General features: G+C 52.4%; 2 protein-coding genes across 3 annotated transcripts in view; both read left to right on the top strand.

Moving 5' to 3' along the window:
• The first annotated feature begins 12 nt into the window (after positions 1 to 12).
• TMEM129 (transmembrane protein 129) lies at positions 13 to 5,059 on the top strand. Its single transcript, XM_032253923.1, has 4 exons — positions 13 to 633; positions 2,414 to 2,888; positions 3,356 to 3,515; positions 3,595 to 5,059. The coding sequence occupies exons 1-4, from the start codon at positions 429 to 431 to the stop codon at positions 3,841 to 3,843; spliced, it is 1,089 nt and encodes a 362-aa protein (XP_032109814.1). The 5' UTR covers positions 13 to 428; the 3' UTR covers positions 3,844 to 5,059.
• A 2,271-nt stretch (positions 5,060 to 7,330) lies between these two features.
• SLBP (stem-loop binding protein) overlaps positions 7,331 to 21,254 on the top strand; it is a 20,303-nt gene continuing 6,379 nt past the window's right edge. Inside the window, exons 1-5 of one of the 2 annotated variants that reach the window (XM_032253924.1) lie at positions 7,331 to 7,892; positions 8,015 to 8,131; positions 15,435 to 15,539; positions 19,180 to 19,239; positions 19,540 to 19,677. In XM_032253924.1, the coding sequence (XP_032109815.1) occupies positions 7,834 to 7,892; positions 8,015 to 8,131; positions 15,435 to 15,539; positions 19,180 to 19,239; positions 19,540 to 19,677 (479 nt within the window). In that variant the 5' untranslated portion in view covers positions 7,331 to 7,833. The remainder of the gene's footprint in view (positions 7,893 to 8,014; positions 8,132 to 15,434; positions 15,540 to 19,179; positions 19,240 to 19,539; positions 19,678 to 21,254) is intronic. The other variant, XM_032253925.1, reaches the window with a different exon arrangement.

The following is a 21,254-nucleotide window of genomic DNA, read 5'->3' as shown; positions in this document are numbered from 1 at the left end:
GGAGTGGAGGGCGAGTTAGGCGCCTCTGAAGCTGGGACCGCTAGCTCGCAGTCGCCCTGTGAACCTCGGGCTCTGCAGCGTACGCTACTGGGCGGGGCGTCATGGCCAGGGCTTGAGAGCCGCTCGCTCAGGCCTAAGTTTCCTCAGCTGTGCATTGGGACCAGGTGCGGCGCCGCCTCCAGGGCCGGCCCTGAAGAGAGGCCGCACCCTCACTGGGACTGCATCTCCCAGAGTGCCCTGCGGGCGACCGGACTCCATCTCCCAGAGCGCCCCGCGGGCGGCCGGGCAGCGGGACTCCGTCTCCTGCAGTGCCTCTCGGGCGGTCGGGCGGCGATTACCGCAACCGACAGGCCCGGGACCCGGCGCAGTGGCCTCTTCCCCGCGTCGGGGGCGGTGGCCTCGCCGGACAGCGTCCCGGCGGCAGCGCGATGGACAGCCCCGAGGGGACCTTCACTCTCGCCTATCTGGTCTTCGCCGTGTGCTTCGTGTTCACGCCCAACGAGTTCCACGCGGCGGGGCTCACGGTGCAGAACCTGCTGTCGGGCTGGCTGGGCAGCGAGGACGCCGCCTTCGTGCCCTTCCACCTGCGCCGCACGGCCGCCACGCTGCTGTGCCACTCGCTGCTGCCGCTCGGTGAGGATGCCCGCACCGGCCGGCCGCGTCCTCTCCCGCGCAGGGCTTGCTAGGAGGCCGGGAGGAGGCCTCCGGCGGCTCCCCGAGGCCCCGAAAGCGCCTGGGCGCAGCTGGCGAAAGGCGCCAGTACCCCGGTCCAGAGGGACCGCGGCGTCGGCTGAGCGCGCTTAGGGGCGCCGCTGGCGCTGGCTTGCAGGTGACCGGAGCCCAAGTTCACAACCTTGGGCAGGTGATACTCCGGTCCACCTGGCCTCAAGTCCTGGACCGTCACACCCCTGGGGGTCACAAGACCGAGCAGCCTTTGCTTATCGTGGTTGGGGGCAGTGGCCAGGAGGAGAAGGAAACTGTTGATTGATTCCAACAGAAGGGGTCGGAGAGGCTGTGTTGAGGGTGGCACTGCTCTAGGCCTTGGAAAGTGGGTGTTGGGAGAAGAGGCAGATTTGGAGGCAATTCCAGTTTGGGGGCACCCCAGGGTCAGAGGCCAGGGAGGGCCTCTGTGTGCAGCTGGGAGGCTCAGAGTTGTCTGGGGCATTGCTGGGCTGGGCCCAGGTTGCACCTGACTGACAGAGTCCCGACAGGTGCCAGCTGGGCCTCTAGAAGGTCCCCCTCTCAGCAGGTTGGATGATGGAAAGGTGGGAGGTCGGGGGAGCAGTGGCTGGAGGGGGATTCCAAGGAGGACACAGGCAGACGCAGCTCTGGGAGAACAGGTGGCCAGTGGCCGGCCAGGTCTGCCGCTCTGGGGACACAAGGGGGTGGCTGTTGATCCTGATGTGAGGATGCAGCTGCCTGGGCCCAGGAGAGCTGGAGGCAGGTGTGGGGTGGAGGCGCCCAGGCCTGCCTCATGGAGAGGATGGGCTGGGGGCCCACCTGAGAGATGGATGGGGCTGAGTGGGCCACTCAAGGGTACTGGGTGGGTTTCTGTAGTCCTTCCAGCTGCACCCTCCTCAGAGGCCTTTGAGGGACTGGGCGCCCCACTTCACCAATGAGGGACCACAAGTGACTCATGGTGGCCCCACCTGGAGCAGACAGCCCAACTGGCCTCACCTGGATATCAAGCTCCTTTTATTTTTAACTTAGTTGGAAAGTTTTCAAGCTTTGTTAGGCATTAGTTACCTACCGTTACATATCACGTTACCTTGAAACAGCGACCGGGCCTACTCCAGATGTGGACTATTGTGATTTGCCAAGGGGAACCTGCTGCTGCAGCTCCTCACCAGCGCCAGCGCTCATTTCGACCTTCAAATTGTCCCCGATTCAGCCAGCAGGGCCCTGAATCAGACTCCGTGTCCTGGACGTGCCCCTCATTCTTTGACACTTGCTTCCTTCTCGCACACAGCCTCTCAGTCTGGGATGGGCCATGTTTCTCAGCCTCGTCAGAGGGAGCGGGGTTGAGAGACCAAGGTCCCAGCAGGCCAGGGGTCAGGTCTGCATGAGGACAACTGATTGTTGTGTTTATTTCTCCCTTTCTAGAAAGGCTTTTGTAGTTTTTCAGTACTTACATATTGTGGGAACCTAAAGCAGCAAATTAGAAACCTTTCCCCCTAACATACCCCGCCATTGCCACGGGCAGGGACAGAGCGGGCTGGCTGGGCAAGTTCTCTGTGGGTAAAGTGCACTCACGTGGGGAGCTGACCAGGCCCTGGAACCCGGGCAGAGGGTCAGGCCCAGGGCTGGGGACGAGAGAGGGTTGCATGGTGGCCCTTGGATGGGCTTGCTGTGGGGGTGTGGACAGTGGCTTGGCCCCCCCACGTTCCCCTGAGGCTCGCCCTGTCCTTTGCAGGCTACTACGTGGGCATGGGCCTCGCAGCTTCAGAAAAGCGGCTCCACTCCCCCAGCCAGGCCCCTGAGGCCTGGCGGCTCTTCCTGTTGCTGGCTGTGACCCTCCCCTCCGTCACTTGCATCCTGATCTACTACTGGTCCCGTGACCGGTGGGCCTGCCACCCACTGGCCCGCGCCCTGGCGCTCTATGCCCTCCCACAATCGGGCTGGCAGGCTGTTGCCACCTCCGTCAACACTGAGTTCCGGAGGATTGACAAGTTTGCCACCGGCGCACTGGGTGCCCGTGTGATTGTGACAGACACGTGGGTGATGAAGGTGACCACCTACCGAGTGCATGTGGCACAGCAGCAGGATGTGCACCTGACTGTGACAGAGTCCCGACAGCACGAGCTCTCGCCAGACTCCAGCCTGCCCGTGCAGCTCCTCACCATCCGAGTGGCCAGTGCCAACCCTGCAGTACAGGCCTTTGACATCCGGTAAGAGTGTGGTGCCGGAGCGGCTGTGGAGGGGTGCAGAGGGGACACGGCAGGCCAGAGCCAGGCTCTGGCACCACGACCCCTGGGAGGTGCTGGCCTAGCGGGTGTGGACTCAGCACTCCTGGGCCTGTGTGACACCAGTCACCGAGCCCTCCTGTGTGGCCCTCCCTCAGGCCCCCCTGCACTCTTGGTCTTCCCTTCCACTCTCCCCAGAGCCATCTCCCCCAGATTCTTGGGGAGCACTTGGGACAGTGCAGCCCGCAGACTGGACAGCTGCTTTGCTCTGTGGTCTGCTCCCTGCCCAGGCTGGGCCATCTGGCACTGGGTCCCTGGGCTCTGGCCTTAAGGCCGTCTCTCCTGGTTGGTCCTGGTGCAACAGCTGCCTTGTCATTCCTTGGGGGGGGCGCAGCCTCCATCTCCCTTCCCCCTTTGCCCTGCAGAGGGCCCAGCAGCTCTCCTCCCTGCAGGCTGAACTCCACTGAGTATGGGGAGCTGTGTGAGAAGCTCCGGGCACCCATCCGCAGTGCGGCCCATGTGATCATCCACCAGAGCCTGGGCGACCTGTTCCTGGAGACATTTGCCTCCCTGGTAGAGGTCAACCCTGCCTACTCAGTGCCCAGCAGCCAGGTAGGGGCCAGGGCTGGGCGGATGGGTGGGTGCCCATGGGCGTCTGCTTGGGCTCCTGTGATGCTCTGCCTGCCCGCAGGAGCTGGAGGCCTGCATAGGCTGCATGCAGACGCGTGCCAGCGTGAAGCTGGTGAAGACCTGCCAGGAGGCGGCGGTGGGCGAGTGCCAGCAGTGCTACTGCCGCCCCATGTGGTGCCTCACTTGCATGGGCAGGTGGTTTGCCAGCCGCCAGGACCCCCTACGTCCCGACACCTGGCTGGCCAGCCGCGTGCCCTGCCCCACCTGCCATGCACACTTCTGTATCCTGGATGTGTGCACCATACGCTGAGTGGGCTGGGGCTTGAGGATCCTGGTGACTCTGTGTTCCCCCAGCCACAGGGTGGGGAGGGGGTGGCTGGGCCTCTGAGCTGGCAAAGGGCTCTACCTAAAGCACTTGATCTGTAGCAACTCGCCTCTGCCCTGGGTCTGCAGAAGGCTGAGGACTTTTGGTTAAAAGCAATCCTCATGAACACACCCCACCCTGCTCAGCAGCCAGGGGACAAGTCCTTGGCACCTCCTCTTTGCCGCCCTCCCGTCCCTTCCTGCAGGTAGGGGCAAGTACTGCACACACACAACACAGCATTTGCCCCGAGGCTATTCCCTGGAGACCCCGGGTCTGCTCCAGTGGTCCTCACCTGGGCCACTTGCCTTAATTCTCTGGAGCAAACCCACCCTCATTTATGTGCCAGACCCAGATCAGCTTTCTCCCGCCCTGTCCTGGAGCTGCCCCTGGCTGCCTGGAGAGCCCTGGGTATGTTCCGAGGATGGGGTGGAGAACAGGGCACGGCTCCGGTGTGGGAGTAGCCCTGGAGCTTCCTGGTGGCTTTGGCATTGGGGGGGCCGTTCCTGGGTGGCATGGCAGGCCAGGCCAGAGTGCCCTCATTGGTGGAACTGTCTCCTCAGGGTTTCTCACCCTGTCCTTGGTGCCTTCTGCTGCCCCCAGAAGTCCAGGGAAGGCAGAGGCCTCAGACTCCTGGATGAGGTGGGGTTTGAGCCGAGGACCAAAGTGTCACAGTGACATCCAGAACACAAGCCCACAGGGCATCCTGCACAGGCTGCCCACTCCACTAGGGCCTACCGGGTTCAGAAGGGTATGCACTCCTGCTGTGGTTGAGGCTCTGGTGAGCGTCTTGCCTGGTTCCTGATGGGCGGAGGCGGGGGCGGAGGCGGAGGCTTTGTCCAGGCCCCAGGGCACAGCCCTGACAGGTGTGGCTACTGGAGTGGCTCTCACACCTGCGGCCCTGGGCGTGGCTGATTCCAGCAGCAGTGATGGACTCAGGTGGCCTGACCCCCAGGACTGGGAGGCTTCCTGAGGCACTCAGAAGGTAAAGGCAGCAGGGGCCGTGGCCAGGAGCCAGACCTAGCTGTGGTCCTGAGTTTTAAGGGCTGCCAAAGAGGGTCAGCGGGTTGGGGTTGTTTTTACTACAAAAGAAGTTAGTTTTATAAAGACAAACCTATTGTAGCCAAATGACAGTATATTTAATAAAATTTGGTCTGAAGTGATACACCGTGTTATGTGTGGCCTGATACTAAAACCATGCTTTTGTAGTAGAGAGTGGCCTGGGGGTGGTGGAGAAGCCAACTTAGAGGTGGAATTGTGCGCGTGCCCTGCTTTGTTCAGCATAAGGAGGAAAAAGCCCATTGGTTGGGAGGCAGGTGCAGCAGGAACCTTCCCCTGATTCCTAGTTGGGGACTCTGGGGTCTTGGGAACCTCCACCCAGGGTCATCTGCAGAAGCAGGGCGGCAGGGGCACTGACTGATTGATCCCTGCAGGTCCAAGGTCTCTTGCAGAGATACATCCTGGGGGGACGTCACTGTGTGGTTGCCGCTGTAGCCGCTTCCAGATTCAGGATGTGATGTGGGGACACGTGGGTGGCTGAGGAGTGACTAGCCCTTTGGGTTGACTTGCGCTTGCAGCTGCGTCTGTAGGAACGCCAGGCTGTCTCTGACCTCACTGTGTATCAGGGTGGCCCAGGAATTGCCAGCCAAACACCCGGGGTTCCCGACAGCACTGGGCCCGCAAGGGAGCACCCCAGCAACTGGAACGGTGAATGCTGGCCGCTGCTTCCCATTCTGCTTCTCGACCCACGGAACGGTTTTTGGGGAAATAGTATACCTAATCCTGTTGAAAGATACGACCAGTGGACTTGGGTTTTCTGTGCTGAGTGGCTTCAGATTCTTTCCAGTGTGGCGCTTTCACTCGTATTCTTTTGCATGCACAAAATACCAGGCACTGCTTTTTTTTTTTTGAGACAGTGTCTTGCTCTGTCGCCCAGGCTTCAGTGCCATGGCCTGATCCCAGCTCAGTGCAACCTCTGCCTATCAGGTTCAAGTGATTCTTCGCCTTAGCCTCCTGAGTAGCTGGGATTACAGGTATGCACCACCACACCCGGCTAATGCTTGTATTTTCAGTAGAGACAGGGTTTCACCACATTAGCCAGGCTATCAGGTACTGCTCAAGGCTGGTGTTTGTTGAGCTATTAGAGAAAAAGAATAACGGGCTGGGCGCGCTGGCTCACACTTGTAATCCCAGCACTTTGGGAAGCTGAGGTGGGCACATTACCTGAGGTCGGGAGTTTGAGACCAGCCTGACCAACATGGAGAAACCCCGTTTCTACTAAAAATACAAAACATTAACCTGGTATGGTGGTGCATGGCTGTAATCCCAGCTACTTGGGAGGCTGAGGTAGGAGAATCACTTGAACTGGGAGGCAGAGATTGCAGCGAGCCGAGTTCGTGCCACTGCACTCCAGCCTGGGCAACAGAGCTAGACTCTCTCAAAAAGAAAAAAAAAAAACGGAGTGGCAGAATGCAGTTTAAGTGTAGGGTGTGTGACCTAACCCTTGCCCGGCATGACCTTAGGTGCTATTCATAATCTGGTATCTCATTGCCACTGGTGTCCCCTTGGCCATAGTGGGGTCCATTCAGTTGTTGGGGGCTTAGGATTTTTACTTTACAGTGTTGAGGGTTATGGGATGCCGGGGGAGGCAAGGGACAGGGTGTTCTGTCCTAGTCCGAGGACGAACTTTCCAGTTCAAAAGGAGGGGGGCGGTGGGCGCACCAAAGGCACAGTTTTGAGGGCAGCAGGTGCAAAAGCTGCGCCCTGCCAGAGGTGTCGGGCCTTGGAGGGATCCCAAGCATCCCTGGGGCTCAGCCTCCTGGACCTGCCCCCACCGCCCTCTCTTTTGGCTGGTTCCACTCTGCCCTGCATCCCTCACGTTTTCCCCAGCAGGAATCTGTGGGAACCTGTTCCCAGGTGTGTGTGAACCCTGCTGGGGTTCTCTTTGGCCAGATCCGCGGGGCCGTCAGCTGCAGCCGGGACGGCGGGGAAGCGGGACGCGACGGTGCGGATCAGCAGGGCCTCGGCCCCGGTGGCGCCTCCCTGCTGGGCCAGGGATTCTTCGGGATGCGTCAGGCCCGGTCAACACCAGGCAGAGAATGGGGGCGCCAGGCAGGCAGGGAGGCGGCGGCAACGGAACCTAGCGGTTTAGCCGGTGTGCGGCCAACGACCGGGGCAGCGGTACCGGTAAGACTCAGTGTAGTGGCCAACTATCGCTGCCTAAAAGGTTACTCCAAAACTTTAAGCGGCTCAAAACAATACTCCGCGCGCAGGGGGCCCGCAGCGGCCACGGGACCATGGGGAGCAGCCAGTAGCGGCCAGAGGCCGCGCCTTCCGGGTTCCGTGTTCCCGGTTCCCGCCAGCGCGGAGACACGCCCCCGCATGTGTATGGACCAATCGGAGACGCGCTCCACCCAGGCCGGGACCAATGGGAGATGCGCCACGACCCAGGCCGAGAAACACGCCGCGTGCCCTTCCCCCACGACCTGTGCCGCGTCGCGCCCGGCGGAATCTCCCGCCAAAGCTGCCCCGCCCGCCAAGGCGCGACCTATCTGCGTCGCAGGGGCCCGCGGCGGGCCGGCCGCCTCAATGCCAAGGATGGGGGGCAACCTTTTCCTCAGGGCTGTCCTCATTCTGCAGCGCCCATCCGCCTCCCAAGCCGAGCGCCGGGCAGTCGGGCCTTGCGGCGGCCCGCGATCCTAAGGCCTCGGTCCAGCTTCAGTCGGCCCCCGGGGCGCGCGCAGCCGAGTGGACCCCTGCGGCGTGGCCCGATGGTCTCGCCCGACCCGGCGCGCGCGGGAGGCCGAGGGGCGGGGCCTGGCGCCCACATAAAGGCGGTTGGGGGCGGGGCGCGGAAGGCCCGTGAGCGCCGGCGCGGGCGCACTGTTCGCTGTCTCGGCCCCGGGCCTGCCCCACTCTGCGCGCCCGGCCCGTGCCGCCATGGCCTGCCGCCCGCGAAGCCCGCCCAGGTACCAGAGCCGCTGCGACGGCGACGCCAGGTGAGGTCGGGCTGCGAGGGGGCGAGCGAGCGCGTGCCCCGCGGGGTGGGGGTCGTGCGGGGCCGGGGGTGTGCGGCGGTTCTGGACCTGCCGAGCCACGCCGACCGCGTCCCTCCCCGCAGCCCGCCGTCCCACGCGCGATGGAGCCTCGGACGGAAGCGCAGAGCCGACAGCCGGCGCTGGAGGCCCGAGGACGCCGAGGAGGCCGAGCACTGCGGCGCCGAGCGCAGACCCGAGAGGTGGGCGCGGGACCCGGGGTCGGGGCGCGGCGGGGCCCTGGGCGAGGCCGCGGGCCGCGGGGACCTCGTCGCGCTCTCGCGAGGCCGGGCGGTCCGGTCGGCGCCCCGCGTCCGTTTACCTTTGTTTCTGCGCGGCCCCTCGGCTGGGGCCGCCGCGGCTGGCCCGGGAGGCGCCGGAGCACCCCGGAAGCACCTGCCCAGGGTGGGGGGCAGCTGAGCCGGCGGCAGTCCGCCTGCGTTGCGCCCCGGGAGAGGTCAGGGTCTCCGGCGAGCCCGTCGAGAGCATGTGGAAGTCGGGACAGCGGAGTGCCGAGGGGGAGCGGGTCGGCAGGTGGACCCGCTCGGGCGTTTTCCGGGTGAGGCAGGGAGCTGGGCGGGTCGGGGTGCGCGCGGCGGGAGGGCTCCGGGCCCGTGCTGATGGCTGGATTCGGGGGCACCGCCGGGCAGCGGCGGGAGAGAAGCAGGGTGCGGGCGGTCACAGCGCTGGGGCTTCTCGGGGCTGTGGCTGGAGGAAGCCTCCGGGGGCTTCGTGTGTTGACGGGGAAGAAGTGAGGCGCTCCGCATGCTGAGGCCCCACCCTCGTGTGCGCACGCGGGTGGCCCGGCCCGGCCCGTCCCGTCCCGCCCCGCGTGGGGGCTCATTGCTGCTGTTACCTGGAAGGGAAAGGTGACTGGGCGGAGCGGAGCCGTGAGGGTGGTGGGGACTGCGCGGTTCAGGATAGACTTGCCAAAGGGTCGGGGATGGGAGGCCGAAAGGAAGATGGACACTCGGACCCAAATGTGCTGTGCCAAAAGGAAGAAGCTACGCGGAAAGCCGAGTCATCAAGAAGCTGCCTTTGCTTTTCCTTTTGTTCTTAAGCAGATAGCTACAGATAAAAGGTTAAGTATCTCGGCTGAATTCCTTTCACCTGAAGTGCCGATTTATGGAAATACATAATTGACTATTTTCCGAGCTGCTCCTTTTCTCTTGGAACACGTGATTACTTTGCTCTCCTTCTTTCTCCTTCAACCTACTTTTATTTTTTTTTTTTTCTTTTTGAGTTGGAATCTTGCTCTGTCGCCCAGACCTGAGTGCAATGGTGAGGTCTTGGCTCACTGCAGCCTCCACCTCCCGGATTCAAGTAATTCTCCTGCCTCAGCCTCCCTAGTAGCTGGGTTTACAGGTGTGCGCCATCACCCCTGGCTGATTTTTGTATTTTTAGTAGAGACGGAGTTTAACCGTGTTGGCCAGGCTGGTCTCAAACTCCTGACCTTGTGATCTGCCTGCCTCAGCCTCCCAAAGTGCGGGGATTACAGGCGTGGGCCACTGTGTCCGGCCTACTTTTCTCTTTTAAATGTCGAAGCCCTCACTATCCTCTTTGGAGAAAGATACAGACTATAAACTGTTTCTGTGATTTTGTGTTTTTCCAGGCACATCCTTAACATTACTAAACTGAGACCTGCCTCAGGCACTTTTTGGTTTACACAGAAAAGAGGCATCAAGAATAACCGAAGCCTGTAGGTCTGAACACTGTTGATTGTGGGACCATTTGCCAAGATAGAGAAGATGGGCTGGAGCCTCCAGATTTGGGAAGTCGGAAGGCGTGAGAAGGTGTTTAGAGAAGCAAAGGGAGATGTCAGAAAGGTTAATAAGCGTAGGAGTCTACATGGGGAGGCATCTTCAGGCACAATGAGTTACCAGCATGTGTAGATGATTTTTAAAGACTCCAGGGCTGGGCACAGAAGAGGTCCAAGGGCCATATATGAAGGGAAGGTAGTCAAACCTTACTGAGGTCGAGCTCTGAACTCTCTAGTGCTCTCATTCAGCTGAAGATAAAAAGGTTAAATCCTGGTCGGCTGCGGTGGCTCACGCCTGTAATCCCAACACTTTGGGAGGCCGAGATGGCTGCAACATGAGGTCAGGAATTCAAAACCAGCCTGGCCAACATGGTGAATCCCCATTTCTACTTACAAAAAAAAAAAAAAAAAAAAAATTAGCCAAATGTGGCAGGCACCTGTAATCCCAGCTACTCTGGAGGCTGACGGAGAGAATTGCTTGAACCAGGGAGGCAGAGGTTGCAGTGAGCTGAGAACGTGCCACTGTGCTCCCGCCTGGGCAACAGAGCAAGACCCTGTGCCAAAAAAAACACAAAAGTTAAATCTTTACAATGCTCTAGAGTTATGGAAGTTCTTGGTATCCTCATTCCTCCAACGGCAGGAATGCTTCTGTCCTAGGGCCTTTGCACTTGGTGTTTGCGCGTTGGGGAATGCTTGGAGGCACCTGACAAATAGAGCCAGCTCATTGATGGGTAAGATCTAGACGTTACTCCCTTGGGAAGGTGTTAGCTTAGTGTGTAAAATAGGCTTTGTTGTCCCAAGATAGGGTAGATTGTGACTACATCTACTTCATTCACATACACACTCTTTAAATTATGCCCGGAGTTCAGGAATTTGTTATGCTGAGAGACCCAGACTTGAACCTGTTGATACACTAGTGAGGGTGCTTGTGTCCAATTCTGGATGAGCCTCTATTGAGTCAGTTTAATTTTCAGTTAACTACCTAATTTGATTTTATACCTTTCTGTCAGTTTTAGAATCTGGAAATTTACTTTTAGAAATCCAATTTAAGTTGCTTTGAGTTGTGTGACTATAAGGGAAGAAATGATAAGTACATAAGATTTGTTACTGCAATTGCATTTTCAAAGCATAGCATTTGGTTTGCAGTTAAAATATGTTGCTTACTTGTAGTTAAAGTTGGTATCTAGTTTTGTTTATTTTATTTGTTTATTTATTTTCCAGTCCCTCCCCTCCCAACTCATTTTTTTTTTTTTTTTTTTTTTTTTTTTTTGAGACGGAGTTTCGCTCTTGTTACCCAGGCTGGAGTGCAATGGCGCGATCTCGGCTCACCGCAACCTCCGCCTCCTGGGTTCAGGCAATTCTCCTGCCTCAGCCTCCTGAGTAGCTGGGATTACAGGCATGCACCACCATGCCCAGCTAATTTTTTGTAGTTTTAGTAGAGACGGGGTTTCACCATGTTGACCAGGATGGTCTCGATCTCTTGACCTCGTGATCCACCCACCTCGGCCTCCCAAAGTGCTGGGATTACAGGCTTGAGCCACCGTGTCCGGCCTCATTTTGTTTTTTTGAGGTGAAGTCTGATTCTTTCACCCAGGCTGGAGTGCAGTGGTGTGATCTCGGCTCACTGAACCTTGGCCTTCCAAGTTCAAGCAATTCTCCTACCTCAGCCTCCCAAGTAGCTGGGACTGTAGGCATGTGCTACCATGCCTGGCTAATCTTTTGTATTTTTACTAGAGATGGGGTTTCACTATGTTAGCCAGGTTGGTCTCAATCTCCTGACCTTGTGATCTGCCTACCTCAGCCTCCCAAAGTGCTGGGATTATAGATGTGAGCCACAGCACCAGGCCCAGTATCTAGTTTTAATATCAGTAGTGATCAACAGAAAAATGAGGTGGAAAAATAAGAATGTGAGTTTATGTATGATGTATAGATAACAGATAACATCCATTCGAACTGCCAGAATTTGGGGCATCAAGCCTTAGGCTTTCAGATTTCCTGATTATATTTACTTACTTATTTACTTACTTACTTTATTTATTTTTGAGATGGAGTCTTGCGCTGACACCTGGGCTGGAGTGCAGTGGTGTAATCTTGGCTCACTGCAACCTCCGCCTCCCGGGTTCAAGCAATTCTCTGCCTCAGCTTCCTGAGTAGCTGGGATTATAGTTGCCCACCACCACACCACATCCAGCTAATTTTTGTGTTTTTAGTAGCAACGGAGTTTCACCATGTTGGTCATGCTGGTCTTGAACTCCTGACCTCAGGTGATCCACCTACCTCTGCTTCCCAAAGTGCAAGGATTACAGGCGTGAGCCACCATGCCCAGACTATTTATCTGTTCAGCTCGCTGCACCTTCCTCCTGGGTCCAAGCGATTCTCCCTCCTCAGCCTCCCCAGTAGCGGGGGTTACAGATGCGCTATCTCTCCTGGCTAATTTTCTGTATTTTAGTAGAGATGGGGCTTCACCATTTTTCCCTGGATGGTCTCGAACTCCTGAGCTCAGGCAAGTCGCTGGCCTCAGCCTCCCAAAGTGCTAGGATTACAGGCGTGAGCCGCTATACCTGGCCATAAATTCCCTGATCTTGACTGTGGACTTCCTTGAGCTTGATGGAATTGAGCTCCTGGATTTGGTTTAACCCAAGCATAGGGGGTACTTTGCCAGTAGACGGAGTCCTAATGCAGCAAGGACTCTGACATATACTCCATACACATTGTAATCGTAGTGTACATAACATTCTGAATTACTGCATGCACCTAAAAGCTAAATGTGTATATTAGCTATTCTGTGTTATTTATTATTATTTTATTTAGTTTTTTTTTTTTTAGACGGAGTTTCACTCATGTTACCCAGGCTGGAGTGCAATGGCACTATCTCTGCTCACCGCAACCTCCGCCTCCTGGGTTCAGGCAATTCTCCTGCCTCAGCCTCCTGAGTAGCTGGGATTACAGGCATGCACCATCATGCCCAGCTAATTTTTTGTATTTTTAGTAGAGACGGGGTTTCACCATGTTGACCAGGATGGTCTCGATCTCTTGACCTCGTGATCCACCCGCCTTGGCCTTACAATGTGCTGGGATTACAGGCGTGAGCCACCGTGCCCGGCCTATATATATATATATATATATATATTTTGAGATACGGTCTTGCACTCTTGCCCAGACTGGAGTGCAGTGCCAGGATTGTGGCTCATCTAGCCTTGACCTCCTGGCTAGAGTGACCCTGCTGCCTGGGCCTCCCACATAGCTGGGACTACAGCCATGCCCTGCCATGCCTGACTATTTGTTTTATTTTGGAGATTAAGTTTCAACCTTTTTATTCAAAATTGCTTCTTACAACGTATAAATACCGCATATTAGCACACATTAAAAATACAATTTCTAAGGCACCCAGAAATGTGTTCATACACGTTACAGGACCACTCACAAAGAGAACATATAATTCACTCTAGACAGTCAGCATTGGATAAATCAGAAGTGTTATCCCTCAGTACTGTACCCAATCTCAGTAAATATTTGCAACATGGTGAGAAGGGGTCAGCGGTACCTGCTTTATAATTCTACGAAGTACTCAGACTTACAAATAATTCAGAACTAGTTAAAGACTCTCTCATGATATCCGGCAAAATAAAACAAGTAGCTTAATTTTGCAAAAGTATTGGTAATTTTGGTGTGTGCTACATCTGTGGTCAAATCAAAACATTCCTGGGGTGGCCTGGAGAAGTTTCTGGTAGCTTGCTTCATTATTAGACATTTGATAATAAGCCTTACCAATAGAATACCATTTTTTCAGCATCAGTCATTTCTCAACTAGTCAGTGGTTCAGTAATTTTATCATGAATGATAATGGAGAGAGAACTGAAGATAATTCTCACACTTAACAGGAATTAGAATGGGTTAACGCAGGCTGGGTGCGGTGGCCCTTGCCTGTAATCCCAGCGCTTTGGGAGGCTGAGGCGGAAGGATCACCTGAGGTCAGGAGTTCAAGACCAGCCTGACCAACATGGAGAAACCCTGTCTGTACTAAAAGTACAAAATTAGCCAGGCGTGCTGGCACATGTCTGTAATCCCAGCTAATCTGGAAGCTGAGGCAGGAGAATTACTTGAACCCTGGAGGCAAAGGTTGTGGTGAGCCGAGATTGTGCCGTTGCACTCCAGCCTGGGGAATAAGAGTGAAACTCCATCTCAAAAAAAGAAAAAAAGGATCAGTGCAGAACAGAAGGAGGCAGACATTTGGCAAGTGCAGGATCCTACTGTTCGGCATAGATGTATCTGCAAAATTCTTTCCCTGAAGGTTCATCTGCAACCTCAGCCTCCCTTCAGATGGAGGAGTCTACACTGGCCAGGTAACCTGGAAGAATGCCAGACCTCCACTTTTATATGGATACAGGCTTGGGACTATACAACAGATACACCCATCTGAGATAGTGAGCTTCAATTAGCAATTCATCTTGCAGAGCCTTCTCAGTATGACAGCAAATCCCTTTGTATGGCCAGCCAGGGGGAGCATGAGGTTGGTGGAAATGAGTAGTTTCTCTGCACCATCAAGCATGCATATATCTCTGTCTAGACGTGCCCACAATCTATGAAACTCAGGCTTTGTTGGAATGATGGAATTCTTTGGTCCTCAGTTTTATGAAAGGCAGTATCGTCACAGTCTTGTCAACATTGACATTGGTAATGACTTCAAACTGGTACTGATGGCATAGGGACAAATTAAATGCTAGGTGGGAAACTATACTCTCCAAACTTCTGAGTCAAATTCATGAGCTCCAGCATCAGGCTAGATGTTGGATCAATCAGATAAGGTTAACCCGTAGAAGTGCCAGAGCTGAAGCTGCAAACTAGATGGGGGTTTTCTGACTGCCACACACACTGCAGAAATTGGAAGCAAATCTCCATCTTGGCCGCGCATGGTGGCCCATGCCTGTAATCCCAGTACTTTGGGAGGCTGAGGTGGGTGGATCACGAGGTCAGGAGTTTGAGACCAGCCTGGCTCAGATGGTGAAACCTCGTCTTTACTAAAAAATACAAAAATTAGCCGGGCGCAGTGGTGGGTGCCTGTAATCCCAGCTACTCAAGAGGTTGAGGCAGGAGAATCGCTTGAACCTGGGAAGCAGAGGTTGTGGTGAACTGAGATTGCACTATTGCACTCTAGCCTGGGTGACAGAGCAAGACTCCATCTCAAAAAAAAAAAAGCTCCATCTTAATGGCTGTTGAGTTGACTTTATAAACACCTACCACAGATGAACCAAATAACTTGATTTTAGCCATATGATAGCCCTGGACTACAGAAGTGTAGACACTCAAAAGGAATTATAATGTCTTTATAAGTCTAAATTTTAACTGGTTTTATTACACCCCAGACACAGTGGGGACACTGCCGAGGAACTCCGTGACTTACACTCTATTCAGACAGCCCCTGGTAGACAGATTCTGCTGATACGTTAGTTCTTCATCTAGTTTGCCTTTCTCCTGCTAAACTTTAGTTTCGTATGACTTGATACACATAGTTCATTGATATAATTCTTTTAATTTTTTGGGTTGGGGTAGAGATGAGGTCTCACTGTGTTGCCCATGCTGGTCTTGAACTCCTGGGCTCAAGTGATCCTCCTACCTCAGTTTTTCAAAGTGATGGTATTACAGGCATCAGCCACTGTTCCCCACCAGCCTTTGAATATTTCTTGACATACAGTTTGGAAGGAAACAAAGTTGTGTCATGGTTCAGTAGCATTTTTGTTTTGTTGCAGCTTTACCACTCCTGAAGGCCCTAAACCCCGTTCCAGATGTTCTGACTGGGCAAGTGCAGTTGAAGAAGATGAAATGAGGACCAGAGTTAACAAAGAAATTGCAAGGTACACATTTTGGACCACTTTGAAGTGTTAATCTGTGGCGTTTTCAGTCACACATTAAATTTTATATATGTCTTAAGAATAGTGGTTCTCAAAGGTCTGGGCTCCAGACCAAAAGCATCAACATTTCTTGGGAAATTGTTAGAAATACAGGTTCTCAGACCCTTCCCTGTGAAAAGCCCTCCAGGTGAGTCTACTCTCAAGTTTGAAGATGACTGTCTTAGGTGGCAATCCTTCTGAGAGTGGAAGTAGGGATACAGTGGTGGTATTGCAGGCTGGAGGACTATAAGGAACTTTCTGCAGTCTTTTGTTACCACCCACTTTCTGTGTGCTGTGCTAACACAACCCAGCACAGTCAGTGGAGTGCGCTCTCCAGATGAAGGAATATGCTGACTAACATCTGGCTCAGGTTGCACAGCTCAGAAGTGCCAGCATTCCAGGAGATGTCTCGAGCTTGGATTCTGTGAACCTCTTGCAGTTGTACACAAGATTGTTGTGTGTATCCAAGTTCTTACTAACTGTAAGTTACTTCCTCTTTGTTGACTGGTCATCATTCAGATAATGCATCCTTAACCATTGTTTAATCTCCCTTGAGTATATTATCAGTCCTTTCTCTTTTGGTGAGTTGTATAACTCAAACATAGTTGCATGGACTGGGTGTATTCAAACCCACTTTAAAAATGTGGCTCATAATTAGTTGAAGTTTTTTTTGTTTTGTTTGAGGTGGAGTCTTGCTCTGTTGCCAGGTGGGAGTTCAGGGAGATCTCGGCTCACTGCAACCTCCGCCTCCCAGGGTAAAGCAATTGATTCTCCTGCCCCAGCCTGCTGAGTAGCTGGGACTGTAGCATGTGCCACCATTTCCAGCTAATTTTCACATTTTTAGTAGAGATGGGGTTTGCCATGTTGGCCAGGATGGTCTTGACCTCGTGATTGACCCGCCTTAGCCTCCCAAAGTGCTGGGATTATAGGGCAAGCCACCATGCCCTGCCTAGTTGAAGTATTTTACAAGATAATTTTAGCTGACAAGTGGCTGATGAACAAACAGGGTCTCGTGGGAAAAATGTGCCGAGTGTCAGCCGTGGAATCATAACTAGACTACCCGTTCTCATCTTGGCAGCCAGTGATGATACTTATGGCTGCCTTCTTTGAAAAGGGACAGGAATATATGGGAATTGGTTATTGAACATTTGGGGGAATTATTTGTAATTTCTTCTGGTATCAAAAATGTGTGGGTGGATAGTATGCTTGGGTAGAAGAAATGAACTAGGAGTTCACAGATGTGAGCACCAATATTTTTAGTTGTATTTGCGTAGGTCTTAGTGAATTGCTGTATTTATGTAGCTCTTGACTTTCTCGGCTATAAAATTAGAATGTTCGACTTAACCTGTATAATTTGTGTTGCATTCACAAGTCTTAGAACAGTTCTTGCATACCTGTAGCCTAGTTGTTCCTTCAAGTCACCCCTTGTCGGGGACTATCTGCAGCTCTTATGCAGACAGATTCCATCTGTCTAGACTGTCCTGTGGGTGGACCCCTATTTGTTCTTCAGAAAGCTCATGGGCCTGTGCCTGAAAATTGCCCTGTTTTGGAAAACAGCACTGTTTGGACTGCTCTGCTGATCATACCCTTTGTGGTGGAAAGCTGTGGCTTTTATATTTATTTATTTATTGTTTTGAGACAGAGTCTTGCTTTGTTACCCACCCTGGGGTGCAATGGTGCAATCTCAGCTCACTGCAACCTCCGCCTCTCAGATTCAAGCAATTCTTCTGTCTCAGCCTCCCGAGTTACAGGCTGATGCCACCATGTCAGCTAATTTTTGTATTTTTAGTAGAGGCAGGGTTTCACCATGTCGGCCAGGCTGGTCTCAAACTCCTGACCTGGGGTGATCCACCTGCCTCTGCCTCCAAAGTGCTGGGATTACAGGACAGAGCCACTGGGCCCTGCAAAAGCCGGGTCGGATTTAGTGCAACCTGTGTGATTTAACCTCCTGGCCCTTTGGTGAGCCATCACAGAGCAGACCAGCTTACTTCCCGACAGCAAGAGGGGTATGAGAAGTCAGCTTACTATAGTTTAAGGGGAGTAACAGACTACAAATTGGCAGTGTGAGAGCTTAAAAATGGATTTGCATCATACCTGAAACCAGTCTTTCTCATCCAGGGTACTGGAGGGAATGAGGCCCCACAGAAAATGATTTGCAGGACTAATCTCTGAATCGTGCAAGGATGGTGGATACAGCCAGGGCTACTCTAGATACACAGGAGATAAATTACTTCATTACCTTCTGATGTTCTCACTGCACTGAACAGCTCAGCAAACTTGGGTGGATTTTAGACTTTGAAGGGAGGGCACAGTGATACATGACATAATTTAGATACCTGCATGACAGGCCAGGTGTGGTGGCTCACTCCTGGTCTCAGTGCTCTTTTTTGAGGTGGAGTCTTGTTCTGTTGCCCAGGCTGGAGTGCAATGACACGGTCTAGGCTCACTGCAACCTCTGCTTCCCGGATTCAGGCAATTCTCCTGCCTCGGCCTCTTAAGTAGCTGGGACTACAGGCGTCCGCCACCATGCCCAGCTAATTTTTGTAGTTTTAGTAGAGATGAGGTTTCACCATGTTGGCCAGGCTAGTTTTGAACTCCTGACCTCGTGATCCACCCGCCTCAGCCTCCCAAGGTGCTGGGATTACAGGCGTGAGCCACCGCTCCCGGCCTGATCTCAGTACTTTTGAGAGGCTGAGGCGGGAGGATCACTTGAGCTCAGGAGTTCAAGAGCAGCCTGGGCAACATAGTGAGACCTCCCCTCCAAAAAAAAAATTTTTTTTTTTCTCTCCAAAAAGACTTTTTTTTTTTTTTAAATTTTTTTAATTTTGCTTATCTTACATGGTGATCTTAATTGCAGGGCTTATTCTGTTAATCTGTTGTTTTTTCAGTTCTCATTCAAAAAAACTTTTTTTTTTTTTTTTTTTTTTGGAGATGGGTATGGCAGCATGTACGTGGAGTCCTTAGCTGCTTGGGGGGCTGAAGTGGGATGATTGCTCAGCCCGGGAGTACCAGGCTGTTGTGAGCCATGACCATGCTACTGTACTCTAGCGTGGGTGACGGAGTGAGACTGCATCTCAAAAAAAAAAAAAAAAAAAAAGATAACTGCATGAACTTGTAGCTCATAGTAGTTGGTGGTTTCAACACTAGATTTTACTAGACTTCTTTTGAAGATGTCATTTTTTTTTTTTTTTAATTGCAAAGCTGTATTCTGGTAATGATTGCAATAAAAGCAGATGCTTCATGAAGTTCGTGGGGAACAAGACAAAAGGGGGCACGCTTGGTTTCCAAGATTGGAGAAGATGTACAGTGCCCAGTAGGCATACGGGTCCCATTAGTAACTGTGGTGTTTTTAAAATAAAAATTCATTTGAATTTATGTTTTCTTTTTCTTTCTTTTTTTAAGGCTGCCAAGTTATGGGGATACAATTTTTTGTTGTGTGGATCTCAGTACTTAAACTGAACCTAACAAGGACTTCTTTTGACCCAGGGAGCTTCTGCATTACGTAGGATGGTGTGCCTGAGGGTACCAGGGTGGCGCTTGCTCAGACCTGGCTGCTTTATTTTAATACCTTTTTAAAAAACAGCAATATTTATTTTACTCTCAGATATAAAAGGAAACTCCTCATAAATGACTATGGAAGAGAGAGAAAATCATCATCAGGAAGGTAAAGGCTGTGTAAATATTTCTTTTCTAATTTGACAGACCTGTAATTTGTTCTTAAAAAAATTGTGACTGTCAGAAATACTGATTATTGCAGTAGAATTTAATACATTCTTTACTCATTTGGAATACTGTGTCTGTTGTGTACTAAATTCCCATAGATACAGAGTCTCTGGACTGCTTAGGATTAATATGGTTGGAGATGTGGAGCAAATCCTCCATTATTGTGTTTTGACATTTTTTTGACTTACCTTATGTGGGGATCTTAATTACAGGGCTTATTCTGTTAATCTTATTTTTTCAGTTCTGATTCAAAGGAGTCTATGTCTACTGTGCCGGCTGACTTTGAGACAGATGAAAGTGTCCTGATGAGGAGACAGAAGCAGATCAACTATGGGAAGAACACAATTGCCTACGATCGTTATATTAAAGAAGTCCCGAGGTAGTCCTGTCTCAGTGGCACGTCTTGAACCAGCCACGTGGCGTGGCATTACATTTCTTTTTTTTTTTTTTTTTTTTTTGAGACGGAGTCTTGCTCTGTCACCAGGCTGGAGTGCAGCGGTGCAATCTCGGCTCACTGCACCCTCCGCCTCCTGGGTTCAAGCAATTCTTCCGCCTCAGCCTCCTGAGTAGCTGGGACTACAGGCGCGTGCCACCACACCCGGCTAATTTTTGTATTTTTAGTAGAGATGGGGTTTCATTATGGCGAGAATGGTCTCGATGTCTTGACCTCGTGATCCGCCCACTTCGGCCTCCCAAAGTGCTGGGATTACAGGCGTGAGCCACCGTGCCCGGCCGGCATTGCATTTTTTAAAGAGTTGCTTAGATTGGGTAGAACATGATGTTCACACCTGCTAAGAGCTATTGATGAGCGACTTACTGGGGCTTATGACATAAAGAATGGATGGCCACTGAAAAACTAAAAACAGGAAGATTGAAAAATCCTTTTCATAATTTCGAACGTAAGATAACATTTTATTTCTTAGAGGTCAGCCGTCTTACAGACATAAGTTATTAAAATACATGTTGGGGAAAAAATGAAGTTCAAGTTAAAGATCATAAAATTCTAATTGGTGAAAAAAAAAAATGGCCTTGCCCTATTTACTTTAAGTAGCACCCTGCTCCCTCAGAGACGGGCACAAAAGGATACAAAGAAAGTGTTAGTGTTTCCCTGAACTTTTTGGTAGGATTGGGTTAAAATTTACTCCTGTGGAACAGGTGCCAGCACTTTGGGAGGCCAAGGTGGGAGGACCGCTTGAGTCCAGGAGACTAGCCTGAGCAACATAGGGAGACCCCATCTCTACAAAAGATTTGACAGTTAGCTTGCACCTGTAGTCTTAGCTAGTTGGGAGACAGGTGGGAGGATTACTTCAGGCCAGGAATTAAAGGCTACAGTGAACCATTAACCACAGTACTGTGCTCTAGCCTGTGCTGCAGAATGTGAGAGCTTGTCTCTTACAAAAAAATTTTTTTACCTTTGTGGAACATAGATGACAAAGGAATAGTAAGATTCAATGTGATGGTGCTTTTTTTTTTCTCTCCTGACTGAGTCTTGCTCTGTTACCCAGGCTGAAGTGCAGTGGCATGTCATGACTCACTGTATATTTTATTTTATTGAGACGGAGTTTCACTCTGTCACCCAGGCTAGAGTGCCATGGCGTCATCTTGGCTTACTGCCACCTCTGCCTCACGGGTTAAAGCGATTCTCCCGTCTCAGCCCCCTGAGTAGCTTGGACTACAGGCATGCACCACCATGCCAGACTAATTTTTGTATTATTTATTTATTTAAAAAATAGAGTTGGGGTTCCACCATGTTGGCCAGGCTGGTCGACCTCGTGATCCATCCATCTCGGCCTCCCAAAGTGCTGGGATTACAGGCATGAGCCACTGCGCCTGACCTAATTTTTGTATTTTTAGTAAAGACAGGTTTCACCATATTAGCCAGGCTGGTCTCGAACTCCTGACTTCATGATCTGCCTGTCTCACCCTCCCAAAATGCAGGGATTATAGGCATGAGCC

The sequence above is a fragment of the Sapajus apella genome, unplaced genomic scaffold (genome assembly GCF_009761245.1).
Source record: "Sapajus apella isolate SASKATOON/1434 unplaced genomic scaffold, GSC_monkey_1.0 scaffold85, whole genome shotgun sequence".
Classification (NCBI taxonomy): Eukaryota; Metazoa; Chordata; class Mammalia; order Primates; family Cebidae; genus Sapajus; species Sapajus apella.
Note: the sequence above shows the minus strand (reverse complement) of the source record. Positions and strands in the feature narration are given on the sequence as shown.

What these genes read in the sequence shown, in the direction of transcription:
- TMEM129 (XM_032253923.1), top strand. Translation starts at nt 429, where the DNA reads ATGGACAGCCCCGAGGGGACCTTCACTCTCGCCTATCTGGTCTTCGCC. An exon ending in CCACTCGCTGCTGCCGCTCG is followed by an intron (nt 634 to 2,413) that starts GTGAGGATGCCC and finishes TGTCCTTTGCAG; the next exon opens with GCTACTACGTGGGCATGGGC. An exon ending in GTACAGGCCTTTGACATCCG is followed by an intron (nt 2,889 to 3,355) that starts GTAAGAGTGTGG and finishes TCCTCCCTGCAG; the next exon opens with GCTGAACTCCACTGAGTATG.